At 45.4% G+C, this 22,541-nt stretch overlaps 1 protein-coding gene across 2 annotated transcripts in view; it reads right to left on the reverse strand.

The window, feature by feature from the left end:
- The window catches only part of LOC131135265 (cadherin-4), a 141,174-nt gene extending 119,565 nt beyond the window's left edge, over positions 1–21,609 (reverse strand). For both annotated transcript variants that reach the window (XM_058081086.2, XM_058081085.2), the window contains exons 1-2: positions 21,409–21,609; positions 19,976–20,087 (exon numbers count right to left, since the gene is read on the reverse strand). In XM_058081086.2, coding sequence (XP_057937069.2) covers positions 19,976–20,087; positions 21,409–21,462 — 166 coding nt within the window. In that variant the 5' untranslated portion in view covers positions 21,463–21,609. The remainder of the gene's footprint in view (positions 1–19,975; positions 20,088–21,408) is intronic.
- Between the last annotated feature and the right edge of the window lie 932 nt (positions 21,610–22,541).

The following is a 22,541-nucleotide window of genomic DNA, read 5'->3' on the forward strand; positions in this document are numbered from 1 at the left end:
GATCGTTGGTCTCCACTTTCCCCCTGTCCTCACGTCATCTCTGTCTCCAAGATCTGAGACGTGAAAAACAGAAAGGGAAAAACAAAAAAAAAGCGTCTAACCCAAGTGTCGGACTAAAGGCTTTTATAAGGCATACAAATAGGCTGCAAATCGGATTAAGGCGGACAAGGGGGAGCGTTTGGAGATCGGGTGGACATTGTATGTACAATGACAGGCAGGGCATACACTTGTCTGAAATCATGTGACGGTGACAAGCTCAGAGAATGCCGCTAAGCAACACAAAAGAGGAAGCTTTCAAATTGAATGCCGCCGCGGAAGACACTGCATCCCATTGTGGCTCCAGAGAATATCCCACATTCTTTGTAATCCACGGTTATTGTCGCAGAAAAAGCTAGAAGTAAGAGGACGGAATGCAGGGACGATGTCGCTCCACAACGAGGACCAACAAGGACAACTATTTGCTACAGTGGTGTACCTAAATCCAATTGATGAATTGATTGAACACATCCTGTTTACTCTGATGAGAGGAACAAGGTTTGCTAGACTGCAAACTGTCTGTGCCACTCGGCTCCTAATTAGTTCCAAATTAATTCCTGATCTTTTACAAATCGCTCACAAATATATGTGTGTTTTGGGGGGCGGAGGGGGGGTTGCTGAGTGTTGAAACTTGTTCAAACAGCAAAACATTTTAATTTGCAGTCAACTGGTTCTGAAAATCCCCAGCACACACGCCGTGGCAGCGACTCAAGCGTTAAGTGTGAGCTCTACAAAGGCAAGACTTGAATTATCCATCTGTGATGAGCCTCAACCAGGAGAGCCCCTGAGAATGCAGGACCATGCAGGAGGGGAACCTGGGGTGCCGTCGAGGACAGGATGCTGTGCGTTTCATGGAATGTTACCACTTTTTAATTGCTAGCTTGTTCATTTTCTGGACGAGATGTCATTGCGGAAACGCGGTTATTCTTGTCTTTTCCTGTCTATTTTTACTGTGGTGTGCAACGTCAAGGATGCAGCAATTGGCTGGATTCATACTCTTTCCAACTTTGAATCCCTTGACCTGACCCAGCGCTTGGCAGAGCTGGAGCTGTGTTGAGGATGATCTACACCACCATAAGGTGCAGTGCTAAGTTTATCAAACCATAAATGATGTGACCTGGAGAACACTGCACTGTAGTTCTTGTTCCTACACAGGGATGCATACCAGCGGTACCACAATGGCACAGACGGGAGTAATTGGGGTCTACAACCGGCTAGTGGTGCCTCCTTTTGGTGCAACACTAGCGCAGACTCGGCCACCAAGTGCTTGAAGGTGACATTGTAAGTGAGATGTAAGATGGTCTTGTGATGCAACACAGTCTAAACGTTATTGCCAACCAATTATGCTCATTTTGGCCTTTTAGATTGAGTTGTGGACTCAACCATAACCAGCACACAAAGCTTTCTAGATCTTCCACAATCTGCACCCATTCATCTTTATTTCTTTGGATTTCGTGGTCCTGTGAAAACTGTCTGTTTTAATGTATTCCACTCATGACCCGCCTCCGGGCACGCCCACTCTGCTGTGGTTGCTCACACTTCCGAGGACAGAGAAACACTTCTGATTTGTGCTGCTAACTATTTAGGAGTTCATAAACGGTAGTTGATCATAAATGGCGATTTCGGCCACTGCCAGGGCATAGAAAGACTTTATAGGCGCTGATGAACTCAGATTGATCTTTTTAACATCCAGTCATATGCGTCGGATCCTGAATCCGGTCCGGAAGTAGAGACTGGACAGTCCAAAGTTTCTCAAGAAAAGTGTTTACTTCAAGATGTTTCTCAATGGTAAGTAGTTTTAGCATTCTACTAGCTAGAACCTGGACCTGACCAACAATCCTATTTGCTAAATTTGAGTTAAATCCAAGCGGTGACCTTTTCAATTGGCTAGGCTATAGTGTACAAAGGACACTTACTACCAACCAGTCATGTACCACCAACAGAAAGCATGAAGAATTAGTCAAACGCACCCATGGTTTCAGGACGTCGTGGCGTTCGGTCGTGCGGCCCGAGAGTGTCTGTCAGTGCCAATAGAGATATAAAAGCGAAAATATCAGCCTTCAAAGAGCACGCAATTATAAGATGTAAGGCGGCCCATTATCACCATGGCAGTTCTGCTAAAACTAGAATACAAGCGCCTGCATTCAGACAGTTACATAAGCCGTAATTATGCATGGCATTTCAAACACCTCATATTTTAGAAAATGCCAATGAATCATGTGTACAAAGAACAAACATTCCCCGGAATGTACACGACACCGAGACCGAAACTTCCAGAGTTTCCCAATCCAGCCCAACTGTCCTGCCCGGCTGAAGCTGAGCAGGCCCCAGTCGACAATCGTACGCTTTGTGGCGGGAAGCCACAAGGAGAGACGGAGCAGATGGCGCTAGTTTTATTTTGCCGCAGATGCTTTCACTGAATAAGGAACGCTCTGCTGAATGCCAAGCTCTGTGGGAGAGGAGAAGCAAATTGAAGCCCTCCTGCACTGTGCTCCTCATCAGGCAAAGGGCTATTGTTGTGTGTGCACTCCAATTCCAGAGTGACAGGCCGGTTCTGCGCATCCGTTAATGCGCCGAGCTCCGAGATGGACAAGCCACGCGGGAATTTCATTACCTTACTCACTCATCCTTTCTGTCTCTCTCACTCTCGCTTTAACTCTGTCCCTGGCTGAGCTGATGAGAGGCCATTCTGTTGCTTCAGCAAATAACCAGGAAAATACTACAACTCCAATTCAATTAAAGACTAATGATTTAGTGTTCCAGTTACCCCGGCCTCTCACCCTGAAAGGAATTAGCCTCCCACCTTCAGACGCCCAGAGCAGCCTTGATGCGGTGTTTTCCGAAACATGTGACCTGATATGTGCATCCAGAGTGACAACCGCTATCATCACAATAAAATGAACCGGAAGTCGGAACGGGCTAAATGTCGCATTTGCTGACACGTGAGTGAGCAACGATAACAAGTATCACTGGCGAAATCCTGCTATTCAAAACGGAGTGGAGTACTCTACAGTCTGTTAATGGATGTAGTACTATGATGTAATAGACGTACTGTATGCTAGTATGGCGAAAGGCCAAAGGATATCAGCGAGTGATAGCCGACCTTTCAAACTGCCATTTTTTTAGGCGTCAGTGTTAGATCTTTAGAGCTGCAACAATGAGTTGATGAACGCAGAATGAAGTTTTTAAGATGGCAAAGTTTCCACTCCCGGAACGAAGCCATCCATTGGCAGCCTTTGATGAGCACAAAATCATCCCAAATTCCAAAGTGCTGGTGTCGCAAACTGCCTCCAGAAGCCAACTGTGATGGACATCAGATTGTCCATCTGTCACAAAACTCCAGCATTATGCTCAAGTTTGCTGTCATCGCTTATGAATGACATCCTCTGTCTAGTGGAAGCATCTCGCCGTCAACTTTGGATGTCAGTTCCAAAGAGGCAAGTGTGGCAGTCACGCCTTTGAAAAATGCTATCGGGGAATTCAGGGCGAGTTGCTGCATCGACAAAATGTAAATAATGAATTCTGTCCTTCATCTGAATGTGATTTATTCAGCACCGTATTGATTTATACAATTGCAGAGGCACCGAGGAGCATGCGGTGCCTGATATGAACGTCGGTACGAGCGGGGGTAAATGATTAAGCTGGATGTCTGAAAACGAGGTTTTGCCAGGGACTGCAGCGTCTATGCTCATTGACTGATGGTGCCTAACATCAAGAAGTGTGAATTAAAGGTCATTTTGACAGAAAGAGCTCATATCCAAGCTGACAACGTGTTCACCCCAAACGAAGGAATTTCATTCATTATACTTCCACCTGCGTTTAGCCTAACGTCCACCGCCTCTGAGAAAGGTTGGCAAGCGTGAAAGGCTCTGCACACATGCAGTATTTGTCTGTGCACACCTTTTGTTTTGTTGGTCCTTAATCTCCAGAAGCCCATCTGAGATCAATCACCTGGCCAAGCATGATGGAGGGGGCTGTCAGACCTGACTGTTGTGGCCTTGATTCACTCAAACAAATAAAACAGGCGCCGGCATTACAGAGCGCTTCAACTCCAGAAAGGACGAGAGACCACACCAAAGATTTTTCAATGAGCGGGAAGAAGAATGAGGGCTGTGAATGTCAAAAAGTACGGGCCAAAGAAAAATGATACAGATGGAAAATGAATATAGAGTGCAGCCCGAGCTTACCAACCTCCACTTCTATTTTGGCCACCGCTACACATTTTACTTGGAGGATTTATTGGTTTACTCCAATCTATAAAAGTTGGCTTCTTTAGTGACAGATAAAGTTCAACTAACTCAAAATGGCTTCTTTGTGTTTGTAATGAGCAATAACGGATATGTATACGCTGTGTGGCCAAAATATATATACATACTGTATACTACAGTGTAATATTTCATTGGACTGCCTTTACGTAGATCTCATTATGGCACACATTGGCTCTGGCTCTCAAGATCTGGTATTGATGACGGACCACGGTGCGAGGAATCCGGCAGAGACAAAGTACGGCAGCTTAGATGGCAAAGAGTTTGTCTGGCTGTGAACACAAAGGATGGGGGGGGGGGGCATTGGTCACCCCATTGGTTGTTGGTCTATAAATAGTCTGTGCAAATCCAAATCTTTTTCCTGTGTAGTTTTGTTGTTTCGTAGAAGTAAGCAGGTGTTCAGATGTTTGAGGTGTCACTAAAACCAAAAATACGGACGTCAGTCACCGTTCTGCTTGAATTTGCTTCTCTGCAGAAAAAGCTCTTTGGTCAAAATCACCTGATGTTGCTCTGACGATTTAAAACACAAAGACAAAATCTTTTTTTCTGATGAAAGAAGAGAGCCTGAAGTTTCTTGACATAGTTTCAGTGTTTATATAATCCTAAAACTCCGTTTTTTAACTATTCCTTGGAAGGTCAGCAAAAATTGCCCAAAACTGGTTGGCATCCTGTCAAATGATGACAACCGTGTAAGCCGAGCACTGCTGGATTTGGTATAGCAGCAGTTCAGATTGTTCCAACCGAGCGTTCCAACCGAGCTTTCAAACCGAGCGTTCCAACCGAGCGTTCCAACCGAGCGTTCCAACCGAGCGTTCCAACCAGGCGTTCCAACCGAGCGTTCCAACCGAGCGTTCCAACCGAGCGTTCCAACCGAGCGTTCCAACCGAGCGTTCCAACCGAGCGTTCCAACCGAGCGTTCCAACCGAGCGTTCCAACCAGGCGTTCCACAACAGCGTCTGGCTCTTCCCTCAGCATAACGCAACCCGAGGAGGCCATTATACAGCTATGTCAGCAGTTAACCTTCCAGCCGCACTTCAAAGCAACATCCAGGGCCGAGCAGCATGGCGGTGAACCTGCCGTGGGGGGGCGAGGGGGGGTACCGCTGCAGGACTAAAACAGCGCAGTCAGCACAGTCATCAAAGCCTCACATCATTGTACACATGTTGTATACTTTCCATATCTACACACTAGAAACGTGCAGGATGATGATGCATGCCTTTGGCCTGACTGTTCTCATGTGCAGAACAATCATTCCCGTCATTCCCACGGGGCTTTGTGAGAACCAGTGACAGATTCTGCCATTACGGGGGGGAAAGGAAACAACTACAGGCCAATTTGACCAATCTTCCCTCTACTTTTTCAAGTCTTGGAGAAAGCACACAAGCCACCTCAACCGGTACTTTGGTACTTGAAGAGGACAACTTTGGTGGGTTTAGTTCTCAGGAGGAGGATGAGGACAGCAATAAATGGATTCTCTAGAGGCTACTGTTTAACAAGTTGTATTGCACACACCGTTTGCCACTGAGAAACATTCATTTCATTAAAGGTTTGTGTAGCATCTGTCCCATGGACACCAGCGATGATGTAACGAGTGGCTTCCTCCCCTTGGCCCTGGGGTTTAAGGGGAAGGGGTAAGACGAAGGTGAAGGCCAAAGGGGTAGAATCGGGATTCCCCTTTACACCATTTACACCACCATCACCATTCATAGTTCTCGGCATAGCCTGAACTGGGAAATGCTTGCGCCACACGGTGGGGTGCCATGACGGCGACAGTAAAACAAGGGTGCCATGCAACATTTAAGTAAGACCTTTTGATGTGTGGCAGTCAGGATTATTCTGAGATGAATATTTATGATGACAAAAACTTGAAAGTACTGAGGAAAAGAAAATGAAGTTTCATTATAATATAAAAACGCACAGCTACTCCCTTAAAACTTTTTGTGTAGGAGTGAATTTTGACTTTTTGTCTTTGGGCATCTTCAAACTTCTTCTTGGATTTCACTGTTGATAAAGAAACCGATTTGCTTTCACCTTTCCGCATCTTTGCACTTGGATATCATTTCACAGAAAAGGACTTTTGATCTTGTATTCAAAATACGACTTCAAGATCAAGATATTGACAGTCAGAGGAATACTTGCTGCAAGCATGTTTAGCCCGCATACATTTGCATGTTTATTTCATTCATGTGCCATACTGTTTGTGAATAAATGCATACTGAAATCAAATGATCCCCACCAAGATTCTCAGGCACGCACTTTTTTCATCCAATATTTAAGATGTGTGTACAAATACGTGCGTTAATAAAATTGTGACCAAAAAAACCTACTGAAACCTCCTTGCTAGCAGAATACAGAGTGACATCATTTGACTAATATAAAATGAAAAGTATCATTTGTGATATAAAAATGTCTGAATCATTAGCAAATTCATATACTGGAAGAAAGTAGTACTGTATTTTCCTGACTATAAGTCTGGCCTTTTTCATAGGACGGCTGGACCTGGGACTAAAAAACATCCATCCATTTTCTATGATGCTTATACTCACTAGGGTGGGGGAAGGCTGGAGCCTATCCCAGCTGTCTGAACTGGTGGCCAGCCAATCACAGGGCACAACTGTTCCCACCCACATTCATCCATTCCATTCCTTTCCTATTCCGCTATATATTAGGAACAAGAAATGTACTATCACCCATCGCCACACCGGCGTAGCTCGCCTCGCAAGCAACAGGCGTTGAGAGAGTGCAGAAGTTGACAGGCAGCGTACCTGAATTCAACATTCATATGCATAATTGCAAATATGCAAACACGTTTATTGCACAAAATTCATTTGGCTCAAACTATTTTATTTCTGGCTTATTTTTCTGCTACCTCAAAACTGCGGCCCAAATATAACTCCATAGGACGTGCACCTCCAGAGATGTTGAGCAGGTTCATGGCCAAGACCAGGAATCCTGGGCTCAAAAAGGTCAGTGACCGCTAATCTGAGGCAACATTCATAAATAATGATGCTTACTGTGAGATTCACCGGGGTCTCTCATTAAAGTTTGATAGGAAATCCAATGGTGGAGGCTCCAGGGTCTCCATAATCTGAATGACGCTATGCATAGCATCTTACCCGCACACATGCACACGTGGGTGCTAAAGGGTCACTGCAACATGAAGAGCTCCATGTCAATGAATGGAGGCTTGGTTCATCTGCAGTGCGTCAGAGTCTCACAAGCTGGCAGGTCTCCTGTTCTCCGTTCGCTTATTCATCTCTTTCACCCGCAGCCAACGTAGTCCGCACACACACACACACACACACACACACACACACACACACACTCCCACCAGCACCAGAACAATACCACTTGATTCCCACCATGTCATGGTTTTAAGCCAAATACAGGTGCCCCGCACGATTGCCACAAAACAAACCATGCTAATTGTCATTTCATGTGCAATGGCTTCCGGAGCCCCGATGTAATGGAATGTACAATCCAAGTCCATTAGCGTTACAACAAACGTCCAGCGGAAGGATTCCCCAACGTGCACTGAGAAAAGACTCCAGTTGACAACCTAAAGAAAATATTCAACCGCGAGTGTAAATTATGCATACAAATTTGCCACAGGTTCAAAAAATGCTTTGGCAGTTAGGTGGCTCAGGGTGCGGAGGAAGTAAATAAATAATCCTCTTTAATAATTCATTAAAATTCATGTTGCTTTGCCTCTAGCCTTGAGAGTATTTAGAATGCAGCCTGCAAGGGTACTGACTTATGGCGGCGTGTGGTAAAAATGATTGAAAATAGAGAGAAGATACACGGGCAAAAAAAAAGAAAAAAAGAAATGCAACCATATAAATGAAAATATAGACTATATGCATCAGACATTTTGGAGAAATACTGAAATGATAGTAGATGCGAGTCAACATCTCACACCGTGATTACATGGGATACACAATCTCTGGAGTGTGTGGAGAAGTTCACAAAGAGCTTCGGGGTGCGTACACTGAAGCTGTAAAGATGGCAGCAGACACAGCGAGACTGCTAAGTGGAGCTAAAAGTCTTAAAGTGGAAGAGACGGGGAAAGGTAAAGTATGACAAGAGTTCATTAAGTCAGCAGCCAACTTCTCTTCAAACTATTACAATGACACCAGTGTATCAAATGACCTTTGCCTGTGTGCGTGTGCGTGTGTGTGTGTGTGTGGATTCGATGCCGAAGGTAGATGAATGCCCATTTCCTAATTCCTCCTTCGTAGTGGTTCATTGTTTTCGCTGGTTGTCTATACGTATGTGCCCTGGGATTGGCCGGCCACCAGTCCAGGGTGTAGCCTGCCTCTCGCCCAAAGATAGCTGGGATAGGCTCCAGCACGCCCGCAACCCTGGTTTTGTGTTACTCATAAGAACAAAGAATATCAATATTCTCATGATAAAAAATTCCAGATCTTCCACAAAAATGTCCTCCAGAGCGGATGGCAGGTGTGACAAATGTTGAAGGTGAAATCACACATTGCTTTCCATTTAAGGTAGAAGTAACAATTCTCCCTGTACTAATTAAAAGGCATGACACAAGTACGGCTAATAAGCACCTCAGTCCAACACAGCTGGTGCACCTGAAGAGTAAATAAAAACATCCAACGTTGGTGCCGCTCACTGAGTCCATCAGAAGTTGACATTTTTATCTTTGACAAAGCTGATCGTGAAGGCCTCACTAAGACTATGAAGCGTGCAGACTCCATACAAGAGCCTGCAAGGCAGCCAACGAGGTTTAGCAAAGCGAACGACGATCAAGTCCGATCCGTTTCCGATGTGTGTGGTGAATCCATTTTATATAATCACTCCCCTTGAGCGCAGGGCTTGTTTGCAACTCGCCATGATGATCACTCAGATGAATGCATGGATGTTCATGTCTTCTGCCAACTCCTCCTACTTCATGCACCCCCCCACGTCAGGCCTTAAGGGTTCACATTCTATCGCAGCCATCCAACACTGAGCCTGCACTCCGTTAATGAGTTCTGGGTCTGACCCAAAGGGGCACGTGTGTTACTTGACAACAGCAGACGTGGGTCCAATCCTGGCTTCACACTCACGTCATTTGATGCTTTCATACAGAAGAAAAGGGAAAATGCAAATCAAGCAGTGAATCACCATCACCATGGGTGGGTGGGTGGATAGATGGATGGTGGATGGATGGATGGATGGATGCATGGATGGTGGATGGATGGATGGATGGTGGATGGTTGGTGGGTGGATGGACGCATGGATGGGTAGATGGTGGATGGCTGGTGGGTGGATGGATGGATGGATGGATGGATGGTTGGATGGATGGATGGATGAATGGATGGATGGTTGGATGGATGGATGGATGGATGGATGGATGGATGAATGGATGGATGGATGGATGGATGGATGGATGGATGAATGGATGGATGGTTGGATGGATGGCTGGTGGGTGGATGGATGGATGGATGGATGGTTGGATGGATGGATGGATGGATGAATGGATGGATGGTTGGATGGATGGATGGATGGATGAATGGATGGGTGGGTGATGGTGGCCCATTGCAGATAGCCGCTCTCATTCAAGCAGACATTTTACTCTGTGTTTTCCAAGAGTACCTTTAGAGAGCCGTCCAAAGCTTTATCCCGTGGTTAAAATTCAGATGGCTGGATTGAAAAAGACGACAGGCTGTTAAGTCGGTAACCTGTGGGCTGCAAATCACAAAGGCTACATGTGGAAGCTCAGACACGGCTGTGTTCCAATTCCAGCAAAGCCACAATCCCTCTGCTTTTAGCAAACACACAGGCCCGGTGATCTGAAGTATTCCGTCCAGCCCGTGCAGGACATCATTCACGATGTGTCAATTCCGGCTCGGCATTGTCAGGATCAGCCTTGATGCTAAAGTGCTTTACACAGCTATAAATTTGATGCTCGCTTTAACAGGGATGTAAATCTTTCAGTGTTCGGCCTCCATCTAAAATAAGCACATTCTGAGATTCCTGTGAAGAACAATTTCAAAATCTGCTCCAGTCTTTTGAGTGCAAGAAAGGGAGTGTGCCAAATTGCTGCCTGAAAAAGGCAAAATCTGTTTAACGCTGTAATTATTACCTGAAATGATGCTCAGCTCTGGAGACACAATGACGCAGCTGTTAGCATCACTAGCTCACATGAAGGCCATTCGGTATGTTGGGGTCACGGAAGAAGGCCTTGGACAGGCAGGAACAAGCTCACGGAACATCGGCCAGGTTCTAATGTAAACGGCTGTCTCTCTTGCTACGTTTACTCTGCAGAGCATCGGCTCTTCTCAGCTCACTTTGGAATTGGACGCTTTCCACTTCCAATAACAGACCAAGAAAACGGGCTGCTGCAAACTTTTTAAAACAAACTCTGCTCAGCTTCTTCCTTTTGAATATTGAATAATGAATTTGACTTTTGAACATGTTTTTAGCGCCGTCGGGATGTGCAATGTGCCAGACCTGCCTCTTTTTGAGCCGTACGAAATGTTTACCGGAGCGTATGTTATGTTTATTATGCCTCATCATTTAAATGTCCAATTAGTTGCCAGATTTGGAGGTTTTATGCAACGTATATAGTAAAAAAAAGAATACTCTAATTCAATAGTTCCGTCATCTTTCTCTGTCAAGTAGCAGCGTTGGTGTTTGTGTTACGTATTTTATCACAGGCAAATCATCTGTCAATCATGGAGACAAATCTCTTGGTTTTTGTCGGTTTTATCGGTTTTATTGGTCATTGGTATCAACATTTGGGCCACGTTCCACAGATGGCCCCTGCACCACACTTTAGCAAGCCAGACTGAAGTGGGGAACTGTTGGGGGGGCACGAGGGGACTTTCAATGTTAGCGCAGATCTGCCATCATGTGGAAATTGGTCTGACTCTTCGATACGCTTGAATGCTTCAGCGCTCCGTTTTGTCGCAGTTCCCTGCTTTCACTTTGGATGTCAGTCTATACAGTACAATAAATAACTAGCATGATCGGTATTTTAAATTGGGGGAGGCGTCCCCAAGGTGGGGCATGTTCCATTCATCGTTCACTTGGCGGCCGCCATCCCATTCCCTCACATCTGGCGCTCTTCTTCCCGGGCGAAACAGCCGCTTATGGCAACAGGAAGGCTCCTATTCCCAGTGGCCTCAGTTAGCGTCTCTTCTGTCTTACTGCTGTGGTGCAAAGCGTAAACACTGTCACCAGCACCGGCCCCTCCTCCACCTCCATGCCTGTCTTCTCCACGAGTTCACTGAGCTATTATTCTTATCTGAAAGGCTTGGAGGCTACAGAGAGGATAGACGAGAAAAGAATGAGAGTGGAAGGGAGGCGCACTGACAGACAAAACAAGACAGCGGCAAAAACTCGGATTCCTCTGAAGCCGGAATCGATGCTACCAACAAGTCCCGGCAACGTGCATTGGCAGCAAAAAGGAGGATCTATTGATTTGTATTTCAGTCAAAAATCTAGGTTGTCTCTGCATATTCTCTTTCGCAAATCAGCAGGCTCCCTCTCAAAGTAAAGACAAAAGATGTGCTGTCTTATGGTGCGCTCGACAAAAGAAAGGCGCTTGTGTTTGACATCATGCACATACTTCATGTGTATTTCCAGATGTTGACGATCATTCCAGCGCAAATGTGTCATGAAGTGAGCGAGCGGTTAAAAAGTCAGTGAAAATTCAAAGTGATGTTTCCCTGCCAGACTGCCTGCGTTTCCTGGGGCGGCCATCGCTGACTACTGGCTCGTTTTCCAAGAAAGCCATGTGGAATTTTGTCATAATACCGTATTTTCCAGACAGGCGAGTGATATTAGCCAAACGGAAAACAATAACCAGCTAGAAACATGACTTTTTCAAAGGGGACGTGTGACGCTTTTCCACTTTCCTGACCTCTACATGGAGTTAGAATGTTGTATTCTGGTGCTAAACCATCCAGAGTTTCAGATCAGGAGGCTTAAAAAGCCCCCACGGTGTGAATGGTCTGCGCCATGTGACGGACTGGCGACCTCCACCCAAAGTCAGCTGGGATAGGCTCCAGCTTGCCTGTGATTGACTGTGGTGATCGTTGATTAAAACTGAAATCCCGTCATCATTCTATGACTTTCCCCCTTCCCGTTTTAATGGCACCCCCCGCATCCTGTGCTTGTATCGCTCGTACGATGGACATCTATAATAATCCATAACGAGCTACGTTTGTGCCAAACGTTTCGTTTACCTTTTCTTTTTGGACCCAGTCCCTCTCTCTCGCTCGTTCTCTTTCAGTATATATTTTGGAGTCCTCTCCATTGCTTACTAATGAGCCTTAAGATTGATGGCTGGATTAAGTTGCTGCTTGGTAATCCTTTTGTTTCTCCACTGCCAGTAAACACCAAATCAGATCCATTCACATATAAATAAGTGTTGGTAAATAACAGCAAGCAGCCACTGATCGAAGATTCCTGTGTCAACGTGGGGCACAGAGGCGTTTTGACATTGTGGCATTTTATCCATGAATTCCTAGCGAGGACCCGTGGCTGCTCTCACAGGAAGGGATCTATGCGCCACGCCAGACCACAAGTAAATCATTTGGATCGGCCCATGTTTCTCATCTCCTCGAGCGCTGGCGGCTGAGTGCGCCACAGAACGTGCAAGGTCAAGTGGCAGCACAAGGTCAAAGTGTTTGGCCATAACTCATCCATAAAGAGCAAAGCTATGGTGACTCCCCAGAAAGAGAGTATGAAGCCAGGTCCGACGCTCCGGATTACCCTGAAAATGTTGGATGTTTTACAAATGATGGGAGTACGACTGGGTCGTGCATACACATATATTCTTCTCCAGTGCCAAAGACTTGGTACAGTTTAAATATAAGACTTCTGTCCACGGCAAAATAAAACATGGCAAAATACCTTGGATACACGTCTCATCGATGCTTCATTTATTGCAGCCTTTTCCTTTCATTATGACTTTATTAAAAGGATGCTATTATTCAAACCTCATCCCCATTCATTTTCATTAGTGTCATCCTAAAAGCTGGATGATGTAATCCAAGCTTTGCCAGCATAAACGAAAGGATGATATTACAGTAGACTGTAATATATTGCCATAAATTGTTTCACTGCACGTTTCCTAAAAGTAATGTTTGATCTCATGTCATCTTTCAGAGACCAAATCTCATGTATCGTCTCGTCTTGTGATCGGATTGGCTGGTGGCAGCCCTACTGATAATACATACACTATACTATATATCATGAATATATCACGCACAGTCCAAGACGGTGATGTCAGACAAGTTTGGTTTCAGGTCTGATACCGATATTACTGCACTGTACTATTATTATTATTATTATTATTATTATACCTAAATGAACTCCAATGTCAGTCACGCACAGTAATAAAAGTCCAATAGATAAATAAATAAATAACTAAATAAATAGATAAATACAAGAATGATCATTTGTTGACAAGCTGACCAGGGTGCTGCTCTGAGGGGAAGTGGGTCAGGATCAGGAAAATGTTATTCCACTTTATGAGATTGAGATTGTCTTACTTCAGGGTCTGGTTGTGAGTACATTTGACCTGCTGGGCCGGTTATTACCAATCCAATAACCGACTAAAAGACGGAGACATCTCCACAATAGCAGGTCATCCACACAGGACAGCATATCAGTGACAAATCATCTTAAATGCTGATGATATTCTGATGAAATTCAGATGAATGTAAATCCTGGGGTCAAAGGGCGGGGGTAAAAACCTTGGTAATGAACCGTAAGATTCGGATTTACATTTACAGCAAAAGTAGTTGCCACAGAGGTCTCAGAGATACAAATGGATCGGCCGATAGAAAATAGGTTTATGATAATAAATTATTGCCATCAATGTACATCGTGTATCAATCCATGTCCTTCTCTGATGGCACAGTGTAAAAGCAGATGGGTCATTTGTTTCCAAGAAACATGAAAGAAAGGTACATTTACCCCATTTAATGAACTACGCTGCCTCTAATTTCCTGTTCGACGGCGTCCTCATTCCCTTGCCAACGACTGGAGTTTTGGCACCATCAGAGCTACCTACTTTCGGCCTTTTTCACATAATTGCTTCATGATTTCCCACACAGCCTTTTTGCAGATGCGGGCTGGAGGCTGCATTTACCTCCATTTGAAGGTCAGAATCCGGAGCACTATTAGTTTGCACGTATTTTGTTAGAAAATGCAGTGGCACCGGGAAGAGGGCAATCCATGGGGGTGTTAACCACTGGAAGTCATCACAGGCCTTTTTGGCTTTTTACCAAACTCAGATGATTAAATCTCAACTTTTAGCATCCGCGTCAGCCCGTTGGTGAAGACGTCTTCTGGTTCAAAGATTTTAAATGATGGAATCGGCTACGACATCTTATTGATGAAGGGGGGAGGAGCCACGCGGTTGCCGTTTCATTCCGTTAACTATGTAAAACTAAAGTTAACTAAGGCTCAAATTAAAAACTAGAAAGCATTCGTGGAGTGCCATAGTTGCCCCCATATTGTCTTTTCCACCTTGAATATTAGTCCTGCATTTATTTAACTCCTTATTTAGATTCCTTGACCAAAACATACAATGGAAGGGATGAATGACTTAAAGAATGCTAACATCCCAACATTAGCATGCTAACACTTATCATAACTGTCTACCTATGAAAATGGCTGAAAATGCTACTATGCAGTGGTAAGTGTTTTTGTGAGTCTACATAAGAAAGTAGCAAAAACGAGTATGGGAGTATGTGAACATGCTAGTATGATAACGTTAGCAGGAGAAGACTGCTTCTTGTGAGTGAATAAACCACCTACCCACATATCAAGATGATTGCTTGGCTCTGTTTGGCCAGATGATAACCGAGGCATACAGTATCATAATGTATCATAATGTATCATAATGTATCATAACGTATCATAATGTCAGTATCAACAATGGCAAATCTTTACTCAAATAACCAAAAATAAGAAAGCTCACCCAAAACGAAAAGAAAAACCAAGTAGAATTTCGGGGAGGTGGAACCTATTCCAGGACTGGCTGACTGGTGACCAGTCAGTCAGTAGAGACTGACTTTAGAGACGCCCACATTCAGACCGAGGTCCGGCCATTGGACCGCTCCACAGTACGTGACAACACCAGGATATAATCACCTAAAGCTCCTGCATGAACGTAGACGATGGCATGACCCAACACACGGCCACCGGAAGATCCCAAACACAGGTCAAAGGTCAGTGGACAGGGACTAATAGGGTACACAAATAATAACTGAAGTCCATATAGTTCTCCTACCACACAGACCATCCGCAGTCTATCAATCTGACCACTTTGTATGGACGACCTCCACAGAGCAAACAACCACAGACCAGGATGAGAAGAACTGTGCGGTGGCGCGTACCAAGTCTTGGGTGGCTTGCTCCATGGAATTGGCTCTGTTAGCGTGTCATGTCGCAGGGCCTTTGAGGAATAAAGGAGCGCACCACGGTTTGTGGGAAGGCTAGTGAGATAAAGAGAAATGATGTGGCTCCTCGTCTCTACCTGTATTCTATCAGCTTGCTCCACACGCAGGTCCTGGCTACACAGATGAAAGAGTCTCAGGAGGACAAGAGAGACCTTCAGGAGTCAAAGAAAAAATGGCATCCCACTTATCAAATGCAGGGACACATAATCCCTCCCAACGCTTCACACACACACAAACACACACACACACACACACTTCTTGTGTCTGGACAAACTTACAGAAGCGCGTTGATTTGGTGTGGAGCGAATATTGGGCTGTTGCGGAGCAGATATGGCTCCTCGCCAGATTTCCCTTGTGTCGTCTAATTGGGGTCACCATGCAAGTCATTTCGTGTGAGTAACTTTTAGAAGCTGAACAAAACAATAGGAAACGTGCTGAAGTGTTTAGCTGTTGAGGGCGTGATCCTACTTAAATTTATCTTCTACCGTACCGGAGAGTGATTTTTTTTCTGCCCTGCAAAAGCTGAAGCAGTTCATAATGGTGCTGCAAGGAGGCCATAAATCAAAAGCATTGGGACGAGACCAGTAAGGAAAGGCACTTCATCTCTTTAGATATGAGAGCAAATAAGGGGGACAAGAGCCCACCTGCCTAATTTTACCTTCCTCTAACTGAATTCACAAATATCAATATGTACTGTATGTACAGTAAAAGTACTGTATACACAGTGTATACTGTATATGCTTGTATATCCCAGTCAGCGTGGCTTTATCTTCCACTCTGTGACAATAGTTGTGAATATGAATGGCGGCCATCGTGGGCTGGGGAGGGATGCATCCTTCCTGTGACCCTGAACATGAAGCGGTAAGAAATGGATGCTCGGATGTCTGTGTACTTTCTCAGTCATACGGTTCATAAAACAGAAGAATAGAACAATAAAATGAATCAATCCAATCGAAATGACAAATGTAGTCATCGGCCGTACTTTGTACTTCAACTTTTACTTTTAGCGTGTTTTGTTTTCAAGACAGATATCACGGTTCTTCTCTCTTGTCATGCCTAAAAGGGGCTACAGGAATGTCAGTGTTGTCAGGTCCCACTGAAGAACCAATTCCCTAAAACCACCAACGCCATTTTACCAAAACTAAGCAAATAACTCGCAAAATTAGTGGACCTGGCAACTCTGATCTGATTGTGCCAATCTATGTTCGGTCTTATTTCCTGTTCTATATATTGCCGCTATGTTGGGCAATACGAGTCAATATGAGTGTCGTTTCAAACGTTAATAATGTTAAAAAGCGTATTTAGAAGGTTGTAAACAGGTTTGTGCTAACTATGAACATATTTGATCGATAAACAAGAAATTCTTATTCCAATAAATGGTATGCTATGGTACACAAATGTTACCATTAAAATAACTTCAACACTACCAAGGGTTTCATGTTCTTTCTTCATACTTTGCATTTTATTTAACAATGGCACAGTTTTAATCGACTGTCTATAGGACGAAGGCTGGGGAATAAGAACAAGTCAACCATTGCGAAACGCTGGGTGGATTTTACAGACATCAAAGTACTCATCTTGGCAACACGTAGAAAGCGTGTTAGAAGCGTGTTCTTCCACGTGCTACACCTCACTGCTGCCGTTCCTGACACTGAACAAGTTCTATAGAGCATGTGTGTGAGGGAGAGAGAGAGAGAGAGAGAGAGAACGAGATAAGGTGTCTGTTCGGGCTCTTGGAGCAAGGTGACGGTTTACACAGCAATGCACAATCGCTGGAATATTTCTTTTCATGGCTTATCTGCCCACAGCGGGAATCTGCACGAACCACGACTGCAACCCAAGTCTCGCCACAGCCTCCCGCCCCAGCCTCCCGCCCCAGCCCTCCGCCCCAGCCCTCCACCCATTGGGGCCCCAGTCCTGCCCAGCTCTCAGACAAACATCTCCATCGCTAGGATGACTTATTCACAGCAACCATCAAGGCTCCTCCACTTTCTATGTGCAGGCAGGCAGGATACAACTCAAGTGCAGATACTCAAGAGGTAAAATAAAGATTGACAAAAGTAGAAGGGGCCTTGTCTTTTCGTTTTTCAGGGAGCTCAAAATGTATTCATTATCTTCCAAGAACATTTTGAGAGGTATCAGATCTGCAAGAGTCCACTCTGGGCAATGATCAAACATCCTATTCTAGGGAACGATATGGCAGAAGCTACAGAAACACCCCAGTGTCCGTATGATTGGTGTTTGTGTTCTGTCGTTCTGCTTTGTCTTTTTAAGTTGGTGTTTACGTTGTACATTGTTTACATTCGCAATGGTAGAGCAGTGGTAGGGGTAGCAGATGCTGGCCTACAAGCCTACAGCGCCCTCTCGTGGCTGTCAGTGTGAATAAAAGCATATAAATGTCGCACCGGGGTAAAAGTGGCAGGACCAGCCAAACCATGACAAAAATCAGACTCATAGTTTGTAAAATACGGTACTTCCAAAAAGAGGAACGACCAACTTTATGTTTTCTTCTTCTTCTTCACTTCATACAAAGGCCAGGTTTGGTGTCCATCCAATTAGAAGATGGATTCATGAACATCACATTGTAAGACCAGGGGTAGATGACAAATGAAGGAAACATGCTAATGAGGGCTGTGGCTAGTGTGTATCCTCCAGGTACTGATCAACGATTGCTAATAAGACCTTATTTAAGAAGTGAGAAGAGAGCGAAATGAAAGTAAACACAAGCTAGTGTTTACTCACTGACAAGACGTGCAGCAAATGCATGCAGAATGGGGTCAATTAGTGTTAAAAATTATAATGTCATCACATCCACACCACCCACACTTGACAACAAAACAACTCCCATTCCGCTGCTGCTCCAGGCTCGATGCCGCGAAAAACACAAGGCTGCTTCACACCGAGTCCTCTTTGGTCCTTCCGCTATTGTTCACTGTCAGAGTCCCCAGGGAGACAACAGCCACGGTCCCAATGGTCCAGCAGCCCGGACCCCCATTATATCATCCCTGACCCGTTGGTATTCTTGGAACCTGACAGTTTCAGGTTACACATACAATGTTACGGCGTTAATACTAAATAAAGAATCCATCTGGCTTAGCGTCCTACCGTATAGAAATCAAGCTAGTGCACATTTATCACTGCAGCAGAGATGATGCTGCTGGAGTCCAAGCATTTGGAGGAAACTTCATGGTTACCAGATTGAAAAGTCTGAGCTAATGAATCACGATGAACCTTAGTGACGACAAGGTATCCGGCGACAACAAGAGGAATTATCAAGATGAATTATCGGGCTAGTGGACGTACTTCACTTGGCTAACGTAGTTTGGGTCGGCAAGGACACCTCGGCCCATTTCCAAACAGGCAGAAACCTTGAGTCCAAAGGCCCTTCAGGCAGACGTGTTCCCCGCTGACCGGCGGTGCAATCCTCCTCTGCCTTCAAAATAACAAAATTAACTGCAGAATAATTCAGTTGTTTTCCTGGGAGCCGCAAAACGTCCAAACCGCTACGACTACGTGAACGCCATTTCCTCCTGCTAGATTTGACCAAACAATAGACAAATGTTGGGCTGCTGAAGGAAACTGTCATGGTCGTGTTCAGCTCAACAGGAAAATGGGAGCAGGTTGCCAAAACCAAAACCAAAACCGTTCCTGTAAAGTCAATCTGGACTAGACATACTAATCACTACGTCCTTTTGCTTTTGGCTCTTTTTTGCTCAGTTTATCAGTCAGTCATGCAAAACAAGACACCGGGCTGCGGTTGTGATAGATTTTTCCCTTCCGACAGATTCCCCGGCACAAAGAGGAGACCGACGGGAGAACATGCAGCATGATTTCTCATGGCAGGAATGAACCTCACAGTAGATGCTGAAGACGGGCTGCACTGACAAGACAAAAAGCAAACAAACCAAGGGAATAAAATAGCTTAGTTCTTCCAGGTGTGAACATCCACATCGGTGTGAACATCCACAGGAGGCACCAAGACGTTCAAATGAGTCCACGTTGGGAGAACGCAAAGTAAAATGCATTCTTTCTCACATGAAGTTGTGTACCCGGCAACAAATACTTGGAACATGACAACCACCGCAGAGAAAACAGGACGTTTTTAAGCCATTGCTACCTCTTTTCTGCTCTAGTCCGCACTTCAGGACCACAATGCACTCTGACCTTCTACAGTATGATGGAGAGAAACCAACTGGAGAGCCATTCAATGACAACTCGAGAAATGAGATTCAACAGAGGCAGCGCACGTACCTTTGAGAATGTTCTGACCATGCAGTACAAGTCTGGGGACTATGACTGTGTAGAAGTTCTGGGAGAAGCCTGGTCTGCATGGAGGTTTCAGGGACAGGCCCGCCTTACTCCCCTGTGAATTAAAAGCAGGCGGACTGGTGAGCATCGGCAAGCTAATAGATGGTAATAGATGGTTTCACCGCCTTTTTACAATGCCATTGAATGCAGCATTGGCTGTGGCGACGCTGATGCTTTCCCGTACCTTGGAGTGGACGTCGGAGAAAGGAAATCGACATCCAGGGTAACATTTGCTGCACAATGACCATAACAATGCTGATGGCTAATCTTGATGATTGTTATTAGCGTCGTTGCAACACTCGTAGCAACTGGCATCATCATGACAACGCCAACGATGGTGACCAGCAGCTCGCCGAGAGGCGGCTTGGCGGGGAACCAGCATTGCTTTGTACACCATCTCATGTGTCGGTACTACAGCTTAAAGGCAGACGTGTACTTTCTATGAATACCATGAAGGTATCCATCATTCATTCACTTTATGGCTCACCTCTTCGGTCATGAGTGGGCTGGAGCCTACCCCAGCTCATTGAACAAATGAACTTTTCATTCATTCATTTTATACCGCTTATCCTCACGAGCGTTACGGAGGTGCTGGAGCCTACCCCAGCTCATTGAACAAATGAACTTTTCATTCATTCATTTTATATAGCTTATCCTCACGAGCGTCACGGGGGTGCTGGAGCCTATCCCAGCTGTCCAATCCCAGGGCACATATAGACAAACAACCATTCACACTCACATTCATACCTATGGACAATTTGGAGTGGCCAATTTTTGGAATGTGGGAGGAAACCGGAGTACCCGGAGAAAACCCACGCATGCACGGGGAGAACATGCAAACTCTACACAGAGATGGCCGAGGGTGGAATTGAACCCTGGTCTCCTAGCTGTGAGGTCTGCACACTAACCACTCTACCCCCGTGCAGCCACAAATGAACTTAACTTCATATTTTGTTAATGAAACAAATAAGTACAAATACATCTCATACGTTGCGTAGACAGCAGTGCAGTACTACACTACTGCATAGTACAACCCCAAATAATCAAAGTACTGTTAAATCCATACCATAATTAATTTGGCATGGATGGCGCCTTGCAATAACCAAAGCAAAGTAGAAGCCAGCCTGGCTGACCAAGTTGATGGCACCCCCCCCCGCCCCCCCCCCCAACACGGAGTGGATCTTCTAACCGCGATGCGGCTTCTATTAGCGGAAAGAGCCGACTTGCCGCTGACTTTTTCAGCCCATCTTCGACGAATATTGTCAACTTTAAACGCTGAGGCTTTTTAGCGCATCGCTGCAGCAGGAAGTGCCGTCAGCGTGGAAGCCCACGGAGTCCACGGAGGACCAACACACGAAGCATTGAACTCATCTTACCCAGGACGCTCCCGCGAATAAGGTGCACGCCAGGATGGCGCAGCCTACGTTCATCTTTGCAAAATGCGACTTCGGGACGGATGGAGGGTCTCGGTAAATCCCGGATCTTGTCTCTTCCTCTGGAGCGGAGGGAGAAAACGTCCTACTTGTCTGGCGCCCAAGTGCCGCTGAGCAGAGATGCTGAGGCTGGTCGCACGGAGGGAGCCGGTACCGCCGGATCCCCGCGTCACCGCGACCCCTCCCACCTCCAACGGGGGGGGGGGCGGGCAGGGCGAGGGGCTTGGAATTTGGCTCTACTGACACATCATGGATGGAAAAAGGGAATGTTTTGTTGCCTTAATGCTGGAGTGGTCGCACCGTCCCACTCAGGCCGTTTGTGCATCCAAAACGTCAATGGGACCACACCAAGGCAAGCATCCACCCAAGGTGGTTGACCCAAACTCCAACAGGCCAAACCTTATTTTGACAATTGCTCAACCAAAAACTCAACAACTGTATCCAATACGGAACATGCTATTTCTATCATGACAAAGATAATAAATAAAATATAAACATTGAGCCTACCTTTAATCTCAGGTAAGTTTCATGTACAATTCAAGGTGTTACTTATGTCAGTACTCACGTCACCAACAAGCTCCAGTGAGCATATTCCATTAGCAGCCACCTCATGGTGGTTTTTACGGCTTAAAACCGATGGAACAGTGACCTCTTTTAGCATGCAGTTACATCATCACCTCTTTTTGCCCCTCACACAAAAATGTCAAAGACCACTACGTCTTGGGGATCCACCGTTTATGAAAATATATAAAAATGTGCACCTTCTTGCACTTCCTGCATTTAAAGTCAAAACGTGTCCTGTCTTCTCCACTTCTGTTGATATTTCACTTATTTTGCCATTTGCCTGCGTGCTTTTGTCTGAGCACTCGTCCCCCCCCCCCCCAACCCAAACATCATGTTAGCTTAATTGGGGATGACCTTTGCAGGACTGGACGGGCTCCAGCTCACTCGCCATCTCAAGCCGCTGTGGAGTGAAGGCAGCAAGTGAAGGTGCTTTCAGTCCAGCATCTCCAGGGAAGACTCTCAAAGTTTCATGATGTCCATGGGCTCTGAACTTCACACAGACATGATTCACC

This window comes from Doryrhamphus excisus, linkage group LG11 (genome assembly GCF_037039965.1).
Source record: "Doryrhamphus excisus strain RoL-2023G ecotype Guam linkage group LG11, RoL_Dexc_Guam_v1.1, whole genome shotgun sequence".
NCBI classification, from domain to species: Eukaryota; Metazoa; Chordata; class Actinopteri; order Syngnathiformes; family Syngnathidae; genus Doryrhamphus; species Doryrhamphus excisus.